Here is a 20,729-nt window from a genome sequence, read left to right as displayed (position 1 = left end):
TAGAAATATCACAGATTCTTTTTTTATATTTCTTTTTTCTGTATAACCATAAATGACGGAGTAATTTAAGTTTATGTTGCTGCTATGTGAAAAAAATCCAGCAAAACGCGTCGGCGCGTTTCTCGACCTCAGAGGGTTAATACTTATTTTAAAATATATTTAATTCTATTTTAATACTTATTTTAAATTACATTTAAGATACATTTCAAAATTGTATTTATCCCTGTGATGGCAAAGATGAGTTTTCAGCAGCCATTTAGTCCTTTAACCCTCTGAGGTCTGAGCTGTTTTCTGGGCCTGGAGGTGTTCTGACATGCTCTGACATTTGTGTTTTTTTCTGTTACTAGTGACATTTTCATGGCTAAAGTCTAATTACACTGTATTCAGCACAAACTCTGCTACAATAATATATCAGCAGCATGTATGTAAAAGTTTGTAGTTTTGAGATAATGACATTTATGCGTGGTTTGTGAAAATACAAAAAAAAAATTCTCACTGAAATAAGGCCATGAAACCCATACTGATTATTTCTTCACAAGACTTTTGAAAATTGTATGACGTAGCCTAGAATATTTGCTCCAAAACTATGTGAAAATCACCCTGACTGCTCATTCAGATAAGACAATATATTGATTTAAAATTTCTAAGACGTGTTTTGTGTGACAAAGCCATATTCGAAGAGGCGTGATCATCTCATGAATATGTAAGCTTTTAACACCTGAGAAAGACAAAGACACTCCCCTAACTGCCCTATTAGGAGCGATCAGGCCCTGTCATTCAGAGCAACCTTGCACAAAGAATGAGGAGATTTAAAAAAGAATGGCTTTTAGATTGTTTGGATTTATTTACAACACAACATAATCCAAAAATACACAACAAATGACAAAAGAGCACATTGAAAACAATGATCCAAAGACAGAGACCTTTGTGCCATTCCTAAAAACATTGTACATACCATTTCCAAGGTGTTTGATTTTCACTTTACCATGTTCATGTACAGAGACTCATGTGAATGTTGAAGTCAGCAGGACTCAGTTGCATCTGGTCCCTGAAAGAAAAGAAAAAAGTGAACATACTGGTATCAAGAGAAACTAGGCCTGCACGATTTTGGGAATACATTTGAGATTTTTCTGGTTAAAATTGCTTTTTAAAATTCACATAATACACACACACACACACACACACACACACACAAATGTTTCCAACAATATATAATATAAAGAACACCATATTTGTTGTGCCTTGTAGGCATAAGCTATGTGCAGTACTGCATAAAATAATTTTATTTTACAAAGCAGCCTATAAATCTTCCAAAAGATTTCAGTAACAATGCTAGAGAAAAATATATTGATTATCTTATGTTACTTCAAATGTTTCCATTCGTTATGATGCTATGAAATGAGATAATAGTAAAAACATAAAGCCTAATGTTTGGTGCATTTTTCCTTTCAAACGCAATCGCGCTCCAAAATATGATACATTCAAACCCACAGCGCGCTCCAAAATATGATACATTCAAACGCCATCGCGCTCCAAAATATTAAACATTATGGTTATACATATCTATGTTTGAGCAGATATCCACAAACAGTATTTAACAGTAAACACGGGTCTAAATAGTATAATGTTCACCATATATCTAGCAACAGTTCAACTGCAATGTGAAGTTTATGCAACAATACCATAAACTAATAAGTAAGAATTTCTTACCTTACATCTTTCTTGTCTTCAAATCGCGTTCTTCTTCTTCTGATGTAAATCCAATGTAAGCTCACAGCGCGTCTTCCAAACTCAACGAAAAGCAGAGACTTGTGAAGTGTTTTGGTGTTTTGTGTTTGAGGTAACGAGGGCGTTCGCGTTCCATGTGGAGATTTGCATGTGAATCTCTTTTGCGCGAGTGGGCGTGGCCGAATTAAAAGTAATTAGCAAGCGTTTGAGATACTGGACATCCTGTTGGTTTTATACAAATTACTTAAACAGAGAATATTTGTTTTCAGTTTGAATCCGATCATTTAAAAGTACACACTTAAATGTGTATAAAGGTATATGGCTCATAAATGTGTGAGAAGTATTCGCTGAGTTTTGTTTCAGTTTATAGACGTGCTCAAGAAAAAAAAGTTCACCGCGACGGAGAGGCAGAACACACACCCTGTTTATTTTCTTTATTTTACAAAAGCACAATGTTTTGATTTGATTGTAAGTGGACACATACAAAAGTAGAAATATCACAGATTCTTTTTTATATTTCTTTTTTCTGTATAACCATAAATGACGGAGTAATTTAAGTTTATTGTACTACAATGTGAAGAAAATCCAGCAAAACGCGGGGGCGCGTTTTCCGACCTCAGAGGGTTAACATCAAGGGCCCTATTTTAACGATCTAAGCGCATGGTCTAAAGTGAAAGTGCACTTAGGGCGTGTCCGAATCCACTTTCGCTAGTTTAATGACGGGGAAAAATGTCGGTGCACCCGGCATATGGTCTAAAAGGGTTGTCCCTATTCTCTTAATGAGTAATGGGTGTGTTTTGGGCGTAACGTGCAATAAACCAATCAGAGTCTCATCTCCCACTCCCTTTAAAAGCCAGTTGCGCTCGCACCATGACGTATTCGCTATTTACATGACAGAATTTGCCAGCGGAAAAACTGAACACTTCTCTAGCAAGGAAACGAATCTGCTCGTGCGCAAGGTTAAAGCACGCGAACAGCCCATCTACGAGACAAGCCGGATTCCACCATATCTTTATGTACACAATATTAATCTTTTACATTGTAATCCTTTTATTTTTTTTATATTTGGCATGTTTGTGTGCTGCTGCGCGAGTGTGTAATGAGCAGTGTATGCGCGTTGTAGACCCGCCTATAGGCGCACATTACTAACGCATCAATGCTCCTGAACACACCTTGTTTTCAGACCAGAACACCCATGGACAAACAAATGGGCACAAATGCATTTGCTATATAAACAATGTGGCGCAGGACGTGAAAATGATAACTGCTTGGGGCTGAAAAACTAGCAAAAAACACTTGCGTCGCGCTTGGCGCTGCAGTTTGCCGGGTGTCTGATAGGGCCCCTAGTCTTCAGCTTCACATGAACCTTCATAAATCATTCTAATATGCTGATTTGCTGCTCAAAAACATTTCTTATCGATGTTGAAAACAGTCGCTTTCTATTTTTTTTATTTCTTTTTTTATTATTATTATTCTAAACAGTTGTTTGTTTTTATCAGTTTTTGAACAGTCGAATGCATCCTTGCAGAATACATTTCTTATGTTCTTAAAAACATTTCAAATGTTTATTGAATTAATGTTTAAAATCTTAGTTAATTGTAACAATATAGTATTAATGGCAAAGCATAACTTGGTAAAGTATTTATAGGCATTTATATAAAGGCAAATTAGCAATATAAATGTGTGCGTTTGTGTTCCCTCTGAGCATGTTCCCATTACAGTATCTGTTGAGTTATTATGTAAATGAGCCAGTAGGGGTCTGACCTATCAGAGTGCAATGTGTAATTGGGTTGCAGAGTTAATGGAGTGTGGATGTGAGGCCTTTTCAACAGCAGGTTACATTCTCATTAGAGTGGACCCTACATCGACTGTTAACAGTCAACACCACCCCCACCCATCGAAAACATAAAAACACACACACATACTTATTTCAAGAAGGCCACAGTGAACTGCAGTCTAACATATCATCGCTGTCGGGCGGAAACCTCACATCTCCAAAACCCCTACTTTTCGGGAAATGGAAAATAAACACTGTATTTTTTTAATAATTAAACACTGTGTTGTCAAAGGTGATATTGTGGTTTCATGTATGGTCAGACACTTGCATGAGTCATTATATTATTAACATTTTACCCAAATCAAGCTCAAATTGAGGTTTCTGTCCACATTGTAAACCTGATTAAGTTGGCAAAACTGAAAAAATTACACTCGTTATCATGATAGTAACCCCAGTTATGAGGTTTTACAGACAGTTTGCGGATCCAATGGAGTTCTGAGGTTTAGTCACTAGCTCTTTTAATACTTTCCATTGGTAAAATGTTTCAGATGTTAAGGATGACCAATAGTAATGATTTATTTTAAAAAAAGACAAAATATGGAGACAAATATCAATATCTGAAGAGCTTGGCAAAAAAAATGCTTCAGATTTTTTATTTTTTTATTTTTATTTTACTTTCTGATAAATGGTCATTGTTGAGCTGCCCAGCAGCAATTCAGAGCCAGCAGATTTCCAAGAAGTATCTGATGATTGAGCCTTTGACGTTCCCATTACCTGAAGTGACAAATTGCCATCGCATTAAAAGACCTGTTCAAGGTTAATGTTAGCCATAATTCCAGAGAGTTTCATGCACTGTAATTTCATTTTCCAAAGGATATACATTTCCATCAGCCAAACCAACCAAATAAAAATCAAGTATTCAATCAAAGTATTACATTTTTTGGCCATTTTAATGCAAAAAAATATGGTAACATTTTAAAATAAGGCCCCATTAGTTAACTTAATGCGTTAATTAACAATGAGCAATACGTTTGTTACAATGTTTATTAATTTTTGATAACGTTAGTTAATGAACAATAGTAAAGATTAAGAAATGCAGTTTTAGTTCATGTTGACTTATGTAGTTAACTAATGTGAACAAATGGAACTTTATTGAAAAGTGTTACCAATATTATTAACACAATGTCAACAAGTAATCTTGAAGTCAGCAATGCATTAATACAACAGAATATTACATCTGAATGTCAAAATCAGTGGCAGTTACTTCCTCACCATGCAATGAGCTGACTGCACACACCTGTTGTCTTCATTTACCCGATTTCTCTCACTTATGCACTGACCTGTGGTCTGTAATCACATTTGCTGCTGATTTTAACACTGTGCCAGTAAGGTGGGCTCATCTCAGACCTGTAACATCCATCTGTGTTTGTCTTTTTTATTTTATTTTTTCACAGATAGCGTTTGTTTTGGAAATTCTCCAGCAGTATAGCAAAGCAGTTAAGCTCCACTTTATTGAGTCAGTTGCTGTTGTCTGGCTGGAGATTAAATCAAACAGCGGTTTTGGTTTTCAAAGTGTGCTCATTTTCATATTGATAAATTCATTAAACTTTAGCTCTGCCTCAGTAGATAATTCCTGAACTATTTGGTAAGGATACACCGATAAAATATTCTGGCCAGTATCGATTACAAAGTAATTATTCGTGCTTACTAAGTCATACTTGGATTTGTTTTTATCTCAACATTTTCTTTTCTAAGCATTCTATCTTGCGTTCTTGCTTCTATTTTGCCTGAGGGGGCAATTAAAATAAATTCAAAGTTTCGTAGATTTCATTTGAATGAGTAATATCTAGAGATAGATAATGAGTCATATTTAGAGATTATGATAATCATTGGTTTGTCCTATTATGCTTTTTTGAATATTACCTTTCATGCAGTGTGTAATATAGCTGCTTGTGAATGTTAAAGGTCTGCAAAGTTTTAAAGATCAAAGTGCATGACAAATAACATTATTGTCTCCTAAAAGAAAGAATTGATTCTGAACTGCTGAAACGCGTCATTAGTAATTCCAGTTTCACTGTTACATACCTACGTAAAAATGTTAAATTTGCATAATTGCAGCCTATGGTCTTCATTGGCTGCTCACAAACAATGTCTACTTTGCCCCGCCCTCAAACACTGTAGTTGTAGCTGAGGCCTGGAAGAGTTTGGTTTATGTTGTCGATATGTCAAGAAGACGCTGTTTTCTACGCTACTTAAGCAAATTCACTTTGCATCAACTTCAAAAGGATGAGGACTCGCACTAGAATTGATACGAAATTTTTTTTTTCATAAATACTGTGAGTATCACTGTGTAACAAGCAATGAGGAAGCCTCCAGAGCTAAAATTCAGATATGATAATGGTCGTTTCGTTTCCGACACGTGCTGTAAGAGGTAGACCAATCACAACAGACTCTGCCATCGGACCAATCAGAGTAGAGTCGTCTCGAGGAAAGGAGGGGTTTAGAGAGACTGAATCTTCAAACTAACCGTTTTCAGACTCTTTGAGAAATTAGTTTATGTGCTATGTATATTATGAGTTGTTGTTGTTTTTTAGCTTTGATACATGTAAATCTATTGTAGGAAACCTCCAAAACAAAATGAGGATACTTTAAAATAGCATAATAAGGGCACTTTTTCTCTGTTTAGAAAATGTCTCACAAAAAATGAGAGAGGATGTTATGGAATGAACAACTCTTGGGATAAATGAGATGTAGACTATTACACTTAAATAGTTCCATTTGGAAGGCCATGATTTATTTTTGATAGTCACAGCTAAAAGTCAATGTAGGCAAGATGCACAGCATCTCTAAACAAGCTCTGTTGTTGCACTTTACACACACTGTACACTGATTTCTGAATTCAGTTTTTTTATTTATTTTTTTATGTGTGGTTTGGTGTGGACTTCTTGTATCATTTGGTTATTAGGTGTCCTTTTGGATTCTTCAGGTGTCCTTTTTCCAAAAGACGCCTACATTTACCTTGAAAAAAGCTGGCAGAAAATACAGTTTTGTGAGAATCATCCTTCAATCTGATAGTTTACTTTGCTGGATATAGGAAATGATGACAAAATAAACGCATTAAACAAGATAAATGATGTATGCTTAAAGGGAGAGTTCACCCTAAAATTTTATCACATGATATACTTTCCCTCAAGTCATAGGTGTATATGACTATCTTCTTTCAGAAGAACACAATTAGAGTTATATTAAAAAATGCCCTAGCTCTTATAGCTTTATAATGGCAGTGAATGGGGGACAAGATTTTGAAGCCCAAAAAAGTGCATCCATCCATCATAAAAGTAATCCATACAACTCTAGGGGGTTAATAAAGGCCTTCTGAAGCAAAGCGATGGGTTTTTGTAAAAAAAAAAAAAAAAAAAAAAAAAAATCCATATTTAAAACTAAAATAGACTAATTAGACTAAAATAACTAGCTTCCAGTAGACGGCCTACACAAGTTGACTTACTCCAAAAGAGTAACCCCTGCCACGATGTTGGAGTAGCATGAGCTTTGACACCTCTCGCGGTCCAAACAAATTGAGCTAGGCAACAAACTCCAGCTCCTCTTCTTTTATTTCGAAATCCTCCGAAATTTCTCTTTAAAAATTCAAATTTTAGACTTCGTGACCAGTGTTTTGTTTTGCTCTATCCTCTGCGCTTCTGCGTTCGTCAATACATCATGTGTCAGGTCAGGGGTTACTCTTTCGCCATAAATCGATGCCTACGGCCGTCTGTCGGAAGCTGGTTATTTTAGTTTATAAAGTTTTAAATATGGATATTTTTCTTACACAAACGCATCGCTTAAGAAGGCCTTTATTAACCCCCCGGAGCCGTATGGATTACTTAGATGCACTTTTTTGAGCTTCAAAATCTTCACTGCCATTTATAAAGCTTGGAGACATTTTTTTTTATATATCTTTGATTGTATTCATCTGAAAGAAGAAAGTCATGATCGTGAAAGTCGTGAAAGTCATCACCTAGGATGATAAATCATGGGGTAATTTTCATTTTTTTTGTGAACTATACCTATAATTTCACAATAAGTATGCGATTAATCACAATGAACAATTATGGTAACACTTTACAATAAGGTCTCATTTGTTAACATTGGTTAATGTATTAACTAACATGAACTAACAATGAGCAATACATTTGTTACAGTATTTGTTAATCTTTGTTAATATTAGTTAATAAAATTCCAGCTGTTCATTGATTGTCCATGTTAGTTTACAGTGCATTAACTAATGTTAACAAATACAGCATTTGATTTTAATGATATATTAGTAAATGTTGAAATTAACATTAACTAAGATTAATAAAGACCGTAGAAGTATTGTTAATTCTTAGTTTGCTGTAACTAAAGTAGTTACTAACGTTAACTAATGAAACCTTATTGTGAAGTGTGACCATAGCCATGATTCTTGACTTGTGGTCCTTTCCTGATCGCCTCTCCTATCGCTTACTGTCATTGCTTCAACGTCAATAATATCAATAATAAATGCAAAAAGGCCATAATAGCCTTTGAAGTCTCTGAAGTAACATTCCTCGGTATGAAGTTATAGTCCTTGATGTAACGACAAAAAATAAAAATAATAATGCCATTATTACTACCCAGTGAACAGAAAATTCAATACTACCCTATATCTCAGAAAAATCAGGAGCAAAGCGATCCTTTTTATCAATTAAACTTACCACCCTTCTCTGAGTCTACTGTCTCGTTATTAAACTTTCTTTGGAGGCCAGACTAAACTGGAGTCTCAGTATAATTCAGATGCGGTCCATTCATCCTCATGAGCCCTGAGAGGACATGAAAGGAAGCCATGGACTCTAATGAACAAGAAATCGCTAATGAACAAGGAGAGAGAGGTTTGTGTGACGACTTTGGCCATCTCAGCAAGCTGGTGAGCCGTAAGAGATGTTAGCTACAGCCTCACATCCCCTTTAATCCCAATCCCTCAATACTGCTGCCCTTCCAGTTCACAATCTGCCCTCCACACAGAGGTTTGGGCCTGTTTGCTGTAACAAGCGAAGGGATTACCGCTTACCGAACATTTGAATTGTGTAAATGTGCTGAGGCGAGTGAATCCCAAATCCCAAAGCGCCTTATTGGTCGAAACTTTTATCAGAAAAAAGACTAATACTGATGACAAAGGATGAGTTGTTTAACGTATATTCCAGCCTATTCAGCTCTATGAAGATTATTTTAGGAATCAGTCTGTTTTGGACATACAACTCACGTGTCATCCAGAGAGCTGGTCAAAAGTTTTAATGTGGTTGAAAAAGTCTATTATGCTCACCAAGTCTGCATTTATTTGATGAAAAATACAGTAAAAACAGTAATATTGTGAAATATTATTACAATTTTAAAAGAACATTTCTATTTTAGTATATATATATATATATTTTTTTTTTTTTTTTTTTTTTTTTTTTTTTTTTTTTTATCAGCATTAATTACTCCAGTCTTCAGTCACATGATCCTTCAGAAATCATTCTAATATGATTTGGTGCTTAAGATATATTTCTTATTATCATCAGTGTTGAAGACCGTGATACACTTCCATTCAAAAGTTTGGGGTAAGTAAGATTTAAAAAGTCATAATAATGAATTAATTTAAGAGTACTTTTATTCGGCAAGGACACAATAAATTCATCTAAAGTGGCAGTATAGACATTTATAATGTTACTATAGACTTAAAAAAAAAATTGTCCTTTGAACTTTCTATTCATCAAAGAATCCTGAAAAAGTGGTTTCCACAAAAATATTAAACTGCAAAGACTCTTTTCAACATTGGTAATAATAAGAACGAAAGGATGCATGAAAATCCTGTGATTTATTTTACTTTCTTAAATTCTTTACTCTAGTTAGTTAAAGATCAAGGTAACCACAAACTACTTAAAGAAAGAAAGAGTTCTTTTCAGGCTGTATCATTGTAGTGTCATTGTATAGTATCAGAGAGGGGAAACTTTAATGAATTACTCCAACACTGCTTCCTTCACTGCCAAGGCTTTCTGTTGAATGTGACCCGTCACTATAGATTGGACAGAAAAAAACAAAACATGAATGTTCTTGAGAGCTGAGATGTACTCGCAGCCACACTTTCTGAACAAGAAAAGTGCACTTAAAGCTTTTAGCTGTTCTTGTCAATAAAATAAAAAATAAAAGGAGGCTGTTTTTAAGGTAGTAATAGATGGAAGTGTAAGACAGTGTTCTGAATATTTCCTCTTTAATATAGCGTATCACAACAGGGGAATATAAAAACCATTAGTCATATATATATATATATATATATATATATATATATATATATATATATATATATATATATAATAGACATTTCTATTTAATGTATTATATGGGATTAGTGGGTCAAACACTGGTTTTTCTAGTTTCTAGTAAGAAACTTTTCTGAGGGGCATCTGCCATGGTAACGCATGTATAACTGTACCGAAGTACTCAAATCAAGTACTTTAGTAAAAGTACAGATACCCTAATAAAATAATACTTATTTTGCGATTTTATTTACTCCATCCTTCTGCTCAAAATATGTGGGGCATATGATGTACTAGACTCAGTCTGACATCATTATTCATTTCGATTCAATTCACATTTATTTGTATTGCGCTTTTCACAATACACATCGTTTTTAAAGCAGCTTTGTGGAAAATGCTTGTGTCTACATTGTAATGTAGAGTAATCTGTTATCAGAGGTGACTGTGTCCAAGTAATGCGTTTCCAAAAACTCATTAGTCGTCTAGAAAAATTTACTTAAAGGTATAGCGGAGGATGTTTTACTTCCTGGTGGGTAACCTATACTATTGGTCCTCCTAATTGTCAATCATTCTGGTGAATCAATCAAACTTTTCAAAAAGTGGAGAGGGCGGGTCTTATCTAAAATTTGGAAAGATCCTCCGCTATACCTTTAATGCACAGTGCATATATTTAGCAAAATGCTCAGCATTTACTACCAACCAGCCATACTGCACAGACAAACTACGCATAAAATAATCGCAGCCTTTGCCAAATCGCGCGCGGTTTCATTACGATTAATCGTGCAGCCATAAATAATTTATCAATGAACTACTCAATTATCAGTGTCGGCTGCAAAGATGAAGTTGACAACTCTGATTGTCATCTCCGCAGTATAGTGGATGCGCCTATAGAGAGAAATGCAAGTTAAGTTAAACGTCATGTAGTGCTGTACTAATTTATCTTCCACACAAACACTTGGGTATGTGCCTAATAATAGTGCACATTTATCTAGGTTAATGATAATGTTAGAGCGAGAGGCCATGTGGTGGCTAACGTTAGGCTGCTACTTACATGTTTCAAATGATAAGCCATGTTTGAAGTCGATAAATGATGTGCAAACATTTGGATTTCCGGCACGACATACTGTAATTACCACAAGAACCAGCCATGTTTATGATCGGTCCCTCACGGACTGCTTTACTTCGCCACTTCCTGTGTTTGTTTGTTTTTTTTCTCCTGTGACTAACCAACTAATTACAGTTTGGTTGACGAAGCATTTTCTCATCAACTAACATTTACTTGACTATTAGCGGATAGACCTAGTTTATTATTCAGCTCAATTAGTTCAATGTTGATTCTATTTAATGTGGATGTTGCAAAGTTAATTAATTATGAAGCAAACTCAGTTTAACATTAAATAAGGTTTACAGTAACACTGCAAAGTTCATTATATTATGAATCAAGCTTAATTCAGCTACAAGAAGCTCTACAGAAGGCAATAGTGTTATTATTAAGCTCAAGTCCATTCACTGTTGATTCAATTCATTATCCAGCGCAATTTAGTAAGTCCAGTCCAAGTTTCATTGTTATCCAATAGTGTCAGTACTCAATATTATTGAATTTGAAGTGTCTATTATAACGTATATCTGACTGAAATGGCTTCTCGAACAGGAGAAAAAATGGCAAGGCATTTGTCCATCTGGAGTTGATTGGATCGTTGTTGTTATTTTCTAATTTTCTAATTAACATAAATATAATAAAAGCTCACTGAGGTGATACAGAGAGCAGACACAAAGAAGTTATCACGCTATTCATATTTTATGAGCAAAATATCTCACCACTTACTGGTCCATCCAGGTCGCTTTCAATCGCAATCCCATGTATGGTACACAACTGACCACTTTTGATGCAAGACAGCAGTTTCCTGTCATCTTTGCAGGAATGTAATATGAAGATTGTACAAAGTCATATTTATCTTAACCAACACTGTGCAAGTGAATAGCACATAGCTGACACATGCTGGTATAACCATAGATATCTTTAGGTACAATATACATCGCATGACTAAACGCGTCATCATCTTTGAATACCTTTATTGTCACAGTCCACACTACAATCACAATGAGAAAACGGCATTTTCAAATGTATCCGGATTAATGTAGATGTAGCCTGTGACATCAAGATGAACTGTTTTTGTTAAACAGGCTATTTTCAGCACACTCCCAATATTAAACGTTTCCTCATTGTCTCTCCTGCAGTTTGTGTGTGTGTACTATATTTATGTATGGACTGAAGGTTCCTGATGAATGCACGACCCCTCCACTCCTCTCCCGAGGCTCCGTGCGGAAATAAAGTGGAAAAAGTAATGATTCCAGGCCTTGAAAATTCTTGCACAGCCTGTGGAGAGGCTCGGAGATTCCCCTGAGACAGACATACCCTTCTCTAGCTTTCTGTCAGCCAGTAGAGTTGGCCAGACCCCTCTTTCTCTCTCTTTATCTCCCTTTCTCGCTCTCTCTTTCCCTCCCAAGCCTCGCTCAGACCTCTAATTAAAACCCCCATCGATTTTTCCCCTCCTTCTTCTGCCTTCTTTCTGCTCTTCTTTGTCTGTTTATCATGTTTTTAATCGGCCCCTGGACCTGAGCTCGCTGTAGGATTAGACAGTGTCTTTGACCCTAGAGTGGAAAGACCTAGACAACACCGTCCCTACACCTCCGGCCTTAGCCAGCTCCCCCTGTTGGCCTCACCCAGCCTCGGGTGTCCACCCTGGGGGAGAGATGAGAAGGGCAGAGCCTTGTCTCTCTCTATCTGGCAGCACCTCTGCCCTCTCTGGTTAGATTCACTCTCCACTCCTGAAAATAGCAGACGCTTACACAAGAGTGGAAGTACTTTTTCCTATTACTCGTTTTATAGCAGACTTTTTGTCTCATTGGAAGTGCTATATAGTCTTGGATTAAAGCGATGAGCAAGGCTTATGTTTCAGTGATTTTATCATGGTTTTGGGAATGAAATGCCAAAATTACTATGCTAAAATCATTGGACTGCATTGTACTGCATAGTCTTATTTTGTTTACAAAATGGTGGCAACAGCAATACAAATAACCAATGATACATAAGTAAATAAAACTAGAATAAATAGTTGGCACAGAAGTGCCTCTGAAACTGGTATTTACTGTATACCATAAATGTAAATGTAAAAAACATAAATGTATTTAAATGGTATACTTTTAGGGGCTAAGGTGGGCATAATTAAGTCGCTAATTTAATGGCTTTTATGCATTATTATTTCACAGAATTGTGAGCAGGCACAGAGCCGCCTTACATCATCTGTGTAAAGATGCCTTTTGATAAGTAACTCTTAAAAAGTAATCCACTTCATTTGATTAACTGTTACTGATCACTAAATACTTTAAAACACATTTTTAAAATAGCATTAATGATATTAGTATTTTAGAAATATAATAATATTATTATTATTATTATTATTAATAATAATAATACAAATTATGTTACTCATTACATTATTGAAAATGTGATCAGATTTCAAATTACTTTCATGTTACTTTCTAAAACCTACAAACACTTTCAAACCAGAGGGCAAATTGCTTGAAACCAGTGTATGTGTGCAGATATGTCTGCTTGTGTACCTCAGCATTGTGAGTCTCATTCTATGATAAATTCCAGATCACTGTTGAGCTTACAGTGGTTGAACGTTCTTTAATGAAGAACTTGCATTTCACAGAAAACGTTTACATTTTTCCACTCAACATATTGCACTTAGCCTTGCATTCCTCTGTCGCACTAGAGATGTATGGTCGTAATTCATGTTTTAAATGAATTTTATAAAATAATACTTTCAAAATGTGTGTAAACCATTTAATATGTAATTAGTACTTGGAATGTAATTAATAGTCAGTGTCTGTATCCTTTTAGACTACTTAAAAATACAGTATAATTAGATTACAGTCACTAAATACTGTACGTTGTATTCCATAACACCCTTCATTTCCCCCCAAGTCATATGTCATTCAGGTCAATATATGATTCCTTCTTCAATGTGAATCTATGGATTTTTGTTGTTGTTGTTGCCGTATTTACTGTATCATCCACCCAGCCTGATCATTTAAAACAGTGGCTCAACTTTTTTCACTCCAAGGCCCCCTTGGTCTGAGACAATATTTAAGCTAATATGTACCCACTGGTACATCTTTTGTATTAAAACAAATAAGCTCAAAAATATTTAGTCATTTTAATAGTTCACCCCAAAATGAAAATTTGCTGTTAATTTACTCACCCTCAGGTCATCCAAGATGTAGGTGACTTTTTTTCTTCTTCAGTTGACCAGTAAAGAGGATTTTTATCTGAAACCATGGTTCTTGGTGATTTTGTATAATGCAAGTCAATGGCTACTGTCACTTAAAAAAAAAAAAAAAAAAAACCCATACAGTGACAACAAAATTAATACCCATGGCTCCTAACGATACGTTAAGATCTTATGTAGAGACACGATCAGTCTGTGCAAGAAACTGAACATTATTTACAACATTATTACCTGTAATTGCGCACTAATGGCAGCCTGGAGCGAGAGCTTCCTGTCGCATAATGACGTATCTAGTAAGATCCAGCAAGATTCAGCAAGATCCACTACTAAACATTTCAAACTGTGTAGAATTCAGGTTATACGTGGTCACAGTTAAATCCACTAATTTACACAGAGCTTTGATTCATTCAAAACGTCTTCATCCAAACTGATTGTAACATTTTATAACAAAAATGTTTTTTTTTTTATATAATTTTTATTTTTTTTCAGATATTTGGAGATTGTAATAAGATGTTCTCTTTTTTTTAGGAGCACCAGAATAACACAGTTGGCGGCATGATGCAGAACGCCATGGCTCTCCTCAGCAATTTGATTGGACAGAAGGGCACGGACCTCCGACCGTTCTACCAGCAAGGTGCAGTGCATCTGAACGTCACTTGCTTTGATATATCGGCCCTGCGGTTTCTAGCCTTCTCTGAACCAGAAAGCACAAACCCACACAGTCTTTTCACCCAGACACTGCCACACACATGAAAAGGGCCTGCATTCAGAGAGCTGCCCTTGTTTTGTTTTGGAGTGTTTTCATTCCATTACCAGACCCTTATTGCTCTCATCTCGCTGTCTGACTCTCGCGTGTGACTCTGATGGAGGGGGAGGGTGTTCAGCTGCCTTTTTAAAGGGCTTTCACCAGATACTGCTGCTTTTATCAGCATGGACTCTTGTGTGGTGGCCCTGTAGCCCACATCTACTTAGTGTCCCACCCCTCTAGCCCTCATATCACCCACCATCCAGGCTTGGGCATCTTAAAAAGCCGCCTCTCTCTTTCTGTTTTCATCTGGTGCTATCTAGCCTCTACTCATTCTCTCATCTGCACAAGTTGCTGTGTGTTGTCTCTCTGTTCATGACCATGCAAGGCTGTTTTTTTTGTATTCCCCCCAGCCTGCCGTGTGAATGCCCAGTCTCACCCTGACGCTATCAGCTCCCTGTGCTGAATTATTGAATAATGGATTCCTATAGCCTTACTTATGTTGACAGTTTTGGACCTGCATGCCTGTCTTCGCCGCACGCTAAGGCGAGATGGACGCTGAAGTGTGCGGGGGTGTGTGTTTGTGTGTGTCGTGTTTGTGTTTTTTCAAAAGGAGATGAGTCAGATTCACACACACACTTCACATTCAACATGGTTTGAAGAGGGGGCACCTTGGTAAAAAAAAAAAAAAAAGTGTGTCGGTTCACACTTACGTGCTCATGTGGTTCTAGAGAAGATGAGATTCACGTTGACTACGTTAAGTAACACGTTCTTAGCACTCACCTCAGAAAGAGAGCTGTAGCTGGGACGGGTGACCATGAGTTTACCAAGCAAATTATGTCACCGGTTCTACATCCTTGTTGTTCCTTTAATAAAATTATTTTCAACCAAATCAGATTTTATGGTTATAATTCGGACTATAACTTCAGGATTTGGTCCAAATATCATATTGCGAATATTTTGAAAATTTGGATCTCATTGCTGCTACTTAGAAACTTTTTGCCACAAGTGCAGGTCTTGGTGGCAATTTTGTATGTCTTTAAGGGCCTGATATACTTATGATGAAGTTCTTTCTTTTATACTTTTTTTTTTCGTTCTTTGCTTAGAAGTAAAAAGAAGTTTGAAATATGTGAACAGCGATATACTGTTAGGGGCTGTTTACACAAGGCCACTTCATGCGTTTTCTGTGATCGGATAGCTATCCGATCGTGAAAAGACCAGGTGCACATGCCCTCCGAAACGCTTTTGAGACGGATTTAAATCCGATCGCTCAAACCACTTCAGGAGGTGGTCTGTATTACAGACGAAACTGGGCAAGTGTAAATGCATCTGGTTTTTTAAACCACATATGGCAATTTTACTCCTCCCAACAATGCTAAAAAATAAACGTATGAGAGTGTGTTATAGGCTATATGTCATTTTATAGCCAGATATTACGACGCTACTGCAACACGCATCGCCGCAGATGAGCAGCTGAGCATCTATTCATCAAGCCAACGTGCAAACTATCGCGAATCAAAGTGAAAGTAAGTTGCAGACGCTTAACACACAATCAGCTTCATTAAAAGTAAAGAACGAAATGATCTTACCAGTACTGTTGCCGCTCTCTCTTATTGCGGTCTTTGATTTTGAAATTAGCTGATGAGCAATAAAATGCTGCTCATATCTGTTGCTTTCAGTGACGTGAACTCCATTAAATATGCTTATATCGTGGGAATTGAAGATTGGATTTACATAACACATTTATGTAACCAGGTGTAAATGGAATCGTTTTGATAAATCTGATAGCTATCCGATCTGAGAAAATGCATGAAGTGGCCAGGTGTAAACAGCCCCTTAAGCCTGGCTCACACTACAGGAGTTTTAAAATCCTTACCGATTTTGAAATCTGGTTGCAGCACACACTTAAGGAGAATCTTTGCAGATTTTCGTCCCTCAAATCTTAAACATGCTCACACTACAAGGTTTGAAAATCGCGGTGCACCACACACTACAAAATGTTATTAAGATTATCGTGCCAGAGGAAGCGCCTCACGTGATCTCACGCAGCAGATCTGAAGTGGAAACATATGGGACATGCATTGCCATGAGACACACACACACACACACACACGCACACACATACACACGCACAGAGACTTTGAACCTACCGGTACTTTGAGTTAAGAGCTTAAATTGGGCCCAAAAAATCAAGCCCGACCCTACCCGAGCCCATACTATTACAAAAATTGGCCACTTAATATTTAATATTCAATTATTTTAATTGTCACAATTAAAGTATTAATTTTATTAAATTGACCAAGCACAACATTCAGCATTCAATCAAATATTGATTAAAGATTTATTATTATTAGGCTAATAATGTTATTTCAACATAATATCTCGTTATTTCGACAACAAGCGTGCAACAAGCTAGATGTGCATTTGTAAATCCGGTGACGCGTGCATTGATTTTATTAATAAACTAGTGTTTTCTGTCGGCTGCAAAGATGAAGTTGACGATCGCCATCTCCGTAGTGAACGCGCCTATATAGAGAGAAATGCACATGGATTACATAATCAGAGAGTAGCCTATTTATTTTCGTTTTGAATTGTTTCGTTTAAGGCGAGACACTACAGGTGAATAGGGTAAAATTTTAAAATAATAGATATCACCATGAAACTTCCTCAGTTCATTACTTACACAAGTTCATAAAAAATTTTTTTTACAAGTTTTTGAAATTTGTATGTTTAATTATGCAAATTAGGTATTATCCCATTAAATATGTGCAATTTTGCATATTTTTTCAGTAGATATATCTGAAAATATGATAAAGCCAGACGCAAAATTATTTTTTCATTTTGATTACACACAAGATGAAAAAAGATGTTCAGAGGGATTTCAGGATATATGCTTTCATTACCTAGGAAATCAAAATATACTGTCCATAGCCTTAAAATATCGATTTTCGAAAAAAAAATGTAATTAAAATGTCACATAAATCAGGCCAGGAATGATTTATTAACAAATCCCTCTGAACAGATCTTTAGAATAATGCTAAGTGTATAACTGGAAAGTTTGGTGTACATAGGTGCTACATAGGCTGAGATGTTTCTACTGGAGAATGACAAAAAAACGCAAAAAAATTATTTTGAGAAAACGGCAGTTAAAGATTTAATAGTTCTAAATGAGATTTCGTCGTTAGCTTTAAATCCCCCTTTGGACATTCACGATTGGTTACTGATAGAAAGGAAATGCCCATATTTGGTTTACATAGCGTTGTGCATGAGAATCAGAGCTTTACAACGATCCCGGTCATGACAGACTTCAGTGAACAGACGGAGACGGCGTGTCGTGTTGGAATACTAACTTCCTGGTAAATTCGGGAGAAACTTACTGCCGCAAGTAAACAAAATGTAATAAAATAAACATCGTAATATATATTTTCAGCGTTTTCTTTATAGCAGCTTGAAAGAATACATATTGAAGGAGTAAACTCGGCCAAAATCTCAAAACTGACCACTGCATGAAAAATCAATGTTTTTGCCTGCCGTGTCTCGCCTTATGGCCGGTTCAGATTACACGTTTTTAGCCCGATTTTGCCACGATCCGTTTGACTTAGAGTGTCGTGGGAATTCGTATACGACAACGGGCGTCGGGACGCAAGATTCGATCGTTTCATCTCGTATAGTGTGTCATAGCGGGCGACAGCCTACGTTGCGTCTGCGATGCTTCACGACACCACGACAAAAAGACTAGCATGTTTAAATTTTTTTCCCGGTCCTCCACGACGGGTTCTATCACATGTGACATTGACCAATAGGAGCACAGACGCATTTCCATACACAGCTTTCAAAAATGCCGAAACGAAATAGAGACGATGGTGTTGCTAAGTGGAATTACGAAATGGAGGAAAGGTTCGTGGAGCTGTGGCAACAGTACTCCTGCCTGTATGATGTTTCATCGAGAGAGTACCATGACAGAATTAAAAAAGAAAAATGCTGGCGAAAAATAGCAGAAGTAGCAACCCGGTGAGTAACTGACTGGAATTAGCATTAAGCTAACTAATCATTCATTAAATTGTACTTCGCTATAGAGAAACTTGTTTGTGTGAGTGTGATTATGTATGTGTGTTACAAGTGAGAATGCGTGAGTGTGTGTGAATGAGCGAGAGAGTGTGTGTGAATGAGCGAGCGAGCGAGTGTGTGTGAAACATATTTTACCTCAAGTTCTCTTTGAAGGATTGACAGTCCATACTGTCCTCTTCGTGCAATCCAAGAACGTGTCCATTGTCGGGTTTTCTTTCTTTTTTTTATCTTTTTCTGAACACAAGACAGCCAATAGGAAAATCGCCGCTTCATCCATTGTTTGTTTACGTTCGTTTCCGGAAGTCAGGCGCTACTAGTTTCGCCTTCACGCGCGTCTTCATAGACGACACGCGATGACTGGTCTGGAAGAAACGTGTAGTCTGACATGGTTCTTGTCCACGACACGACACGATTTTAGGAGTCAAAATCGTGTAATCTGACACAGTGACTATCGCATAAGATAAAAAAAACGTGTAATCTGAACCGGCCATTAAAGACATTTCAAGATTCGATGTATTTCTCATGTCTGTGAGGCATACACTGAGTTTCGGTTAATTTATGATGAGATGCGCTCCAGTTCACGAGCAATGCAAGTGACAGCGCAGGCGCCTCTGTCATGTTGCATGATTATTGTCTGCTATATTTGCTTCCTATTTATTATATATAGTTTTTTTAATAATTTTATGATATTTTTTTTTTTATATAAATTAAGAAACAATTTATACAAAACGAAATTCACTTTAAAGAAAGGCTTTCTACAAAGCAAAACGTAATGAAGTGGTCAAAATCATGTCTGACCCACTCTATGTCTCCCGATACATTGCACATCATATCTTACTCGTGCTGTTCACTTTTCATAATCAACATAGCCTAAATGGAAAAAAATTACATTATAATATTTTAACAAATAGCACAAAAAAACACAAGCATTTTTGGGGGCGGGCACAGCCCCCTGGCCGCCCAAAACGACGGGTGTGCCTTCATATCAAGTCAAATGCGAAATCTTTCAAAAATCATCCTTTTAAGGATATTTCTCATGAATGGCGTCAGCGCTTGTCAATACAATAAATCAATGCCGGCGTTGATCATGGAGTGACGCATCAGCTTCATCGTTGTCCTGCTCAGAGTCTTGTAAAGTGGAGCTCAAAGTTTAAATTAAATATTAAATAATTAACAGCTTGTTTCATTACATCTAGCACCTATCTGTGAATGCATCCGCATTTTTACATTTCCGTTGAATGAACAGTTTAATGACTGAGTGACCGTCTCTAATGCGCAGAGACTTTCAATGTCAATACTGGTAAAAATATCAGCAGAAAGCCTCTCGTAAAGTGAGATTCAAGGTCTAACAAGCTCATTGTCATGTTTATGTTGTGTTTATTATATTATGTGGACCCCCGACCCTTATTTTGACGTGTTGTATCTTCATTTTAATCCACTTCGTTTTTAACGCGCTTTTTAGTTTCGGTTTCATTACTGAACATGTACTCGTCTTTGTGCCTGCTGACCACAGTGTAACACTCATTTATTTAGTAATAAATAAATGGAGATAAAAACGCATATCGAGTTGAGTCACTCAAAAGTATCTCAAGGGAAATTCCTTCAGCACGACAGCCCTACTTGTTTCCTGGCTATTTTGACAGCACTGACGTAATCACAGACTTGCTCATCCCGATTTAAAATCTTAAATATCAAACATGTTTGATATGATCGGGGCGAGCCCGATTTGTGTGAGAGCAGATCGGGAGGTGCAAGATTCGATCTGTGAACTCACATTACCAGATAATCTGCGCCGAACATCGGAA

The 20,729-nt window shown here is 36.6% G+C and overlaps 1 protein-coding gene across 1 annotated transcript in view; it reads left to right on the top strand.

Annotated features, from left to right (window-relative positions):
- ulk4 (unc-51 like kinase 4) overlaps window positions 1-20,729 on the top strand; it is a 321,586-nt gene that overhangs the window by 223,168 nt on the left and 77,689 nt on the right. The window contains exon 32 of the mRNA XM_082150256.1: window positions 14,640-14,745. Within this exon, the coding sequence (XP_082006382.1) occupies window positions 14,640-14,745 (106 nt within the window). The remainder of the gene's footprint in view (window positions 1-14,639; window positions 14,746-20,729) is intronic.

This window comes from Leuciscus leuciscus (genome assembly GCF_965113295.1).
Source record: "Leuciscus leuciscus genome assembly, chromosome: 20".
NCBI lineage: Eukaryota > Metazoa > Chordata > Actinopteri > Cypriniformes > Leuciscidae > Leuciscus > Leuciscus leuciscus.
The sequence above is the reverse complement of the archived record's forward strand: the minus strand, read 5'-3'. Positions and strand labels throughout refer to the sequence as shown.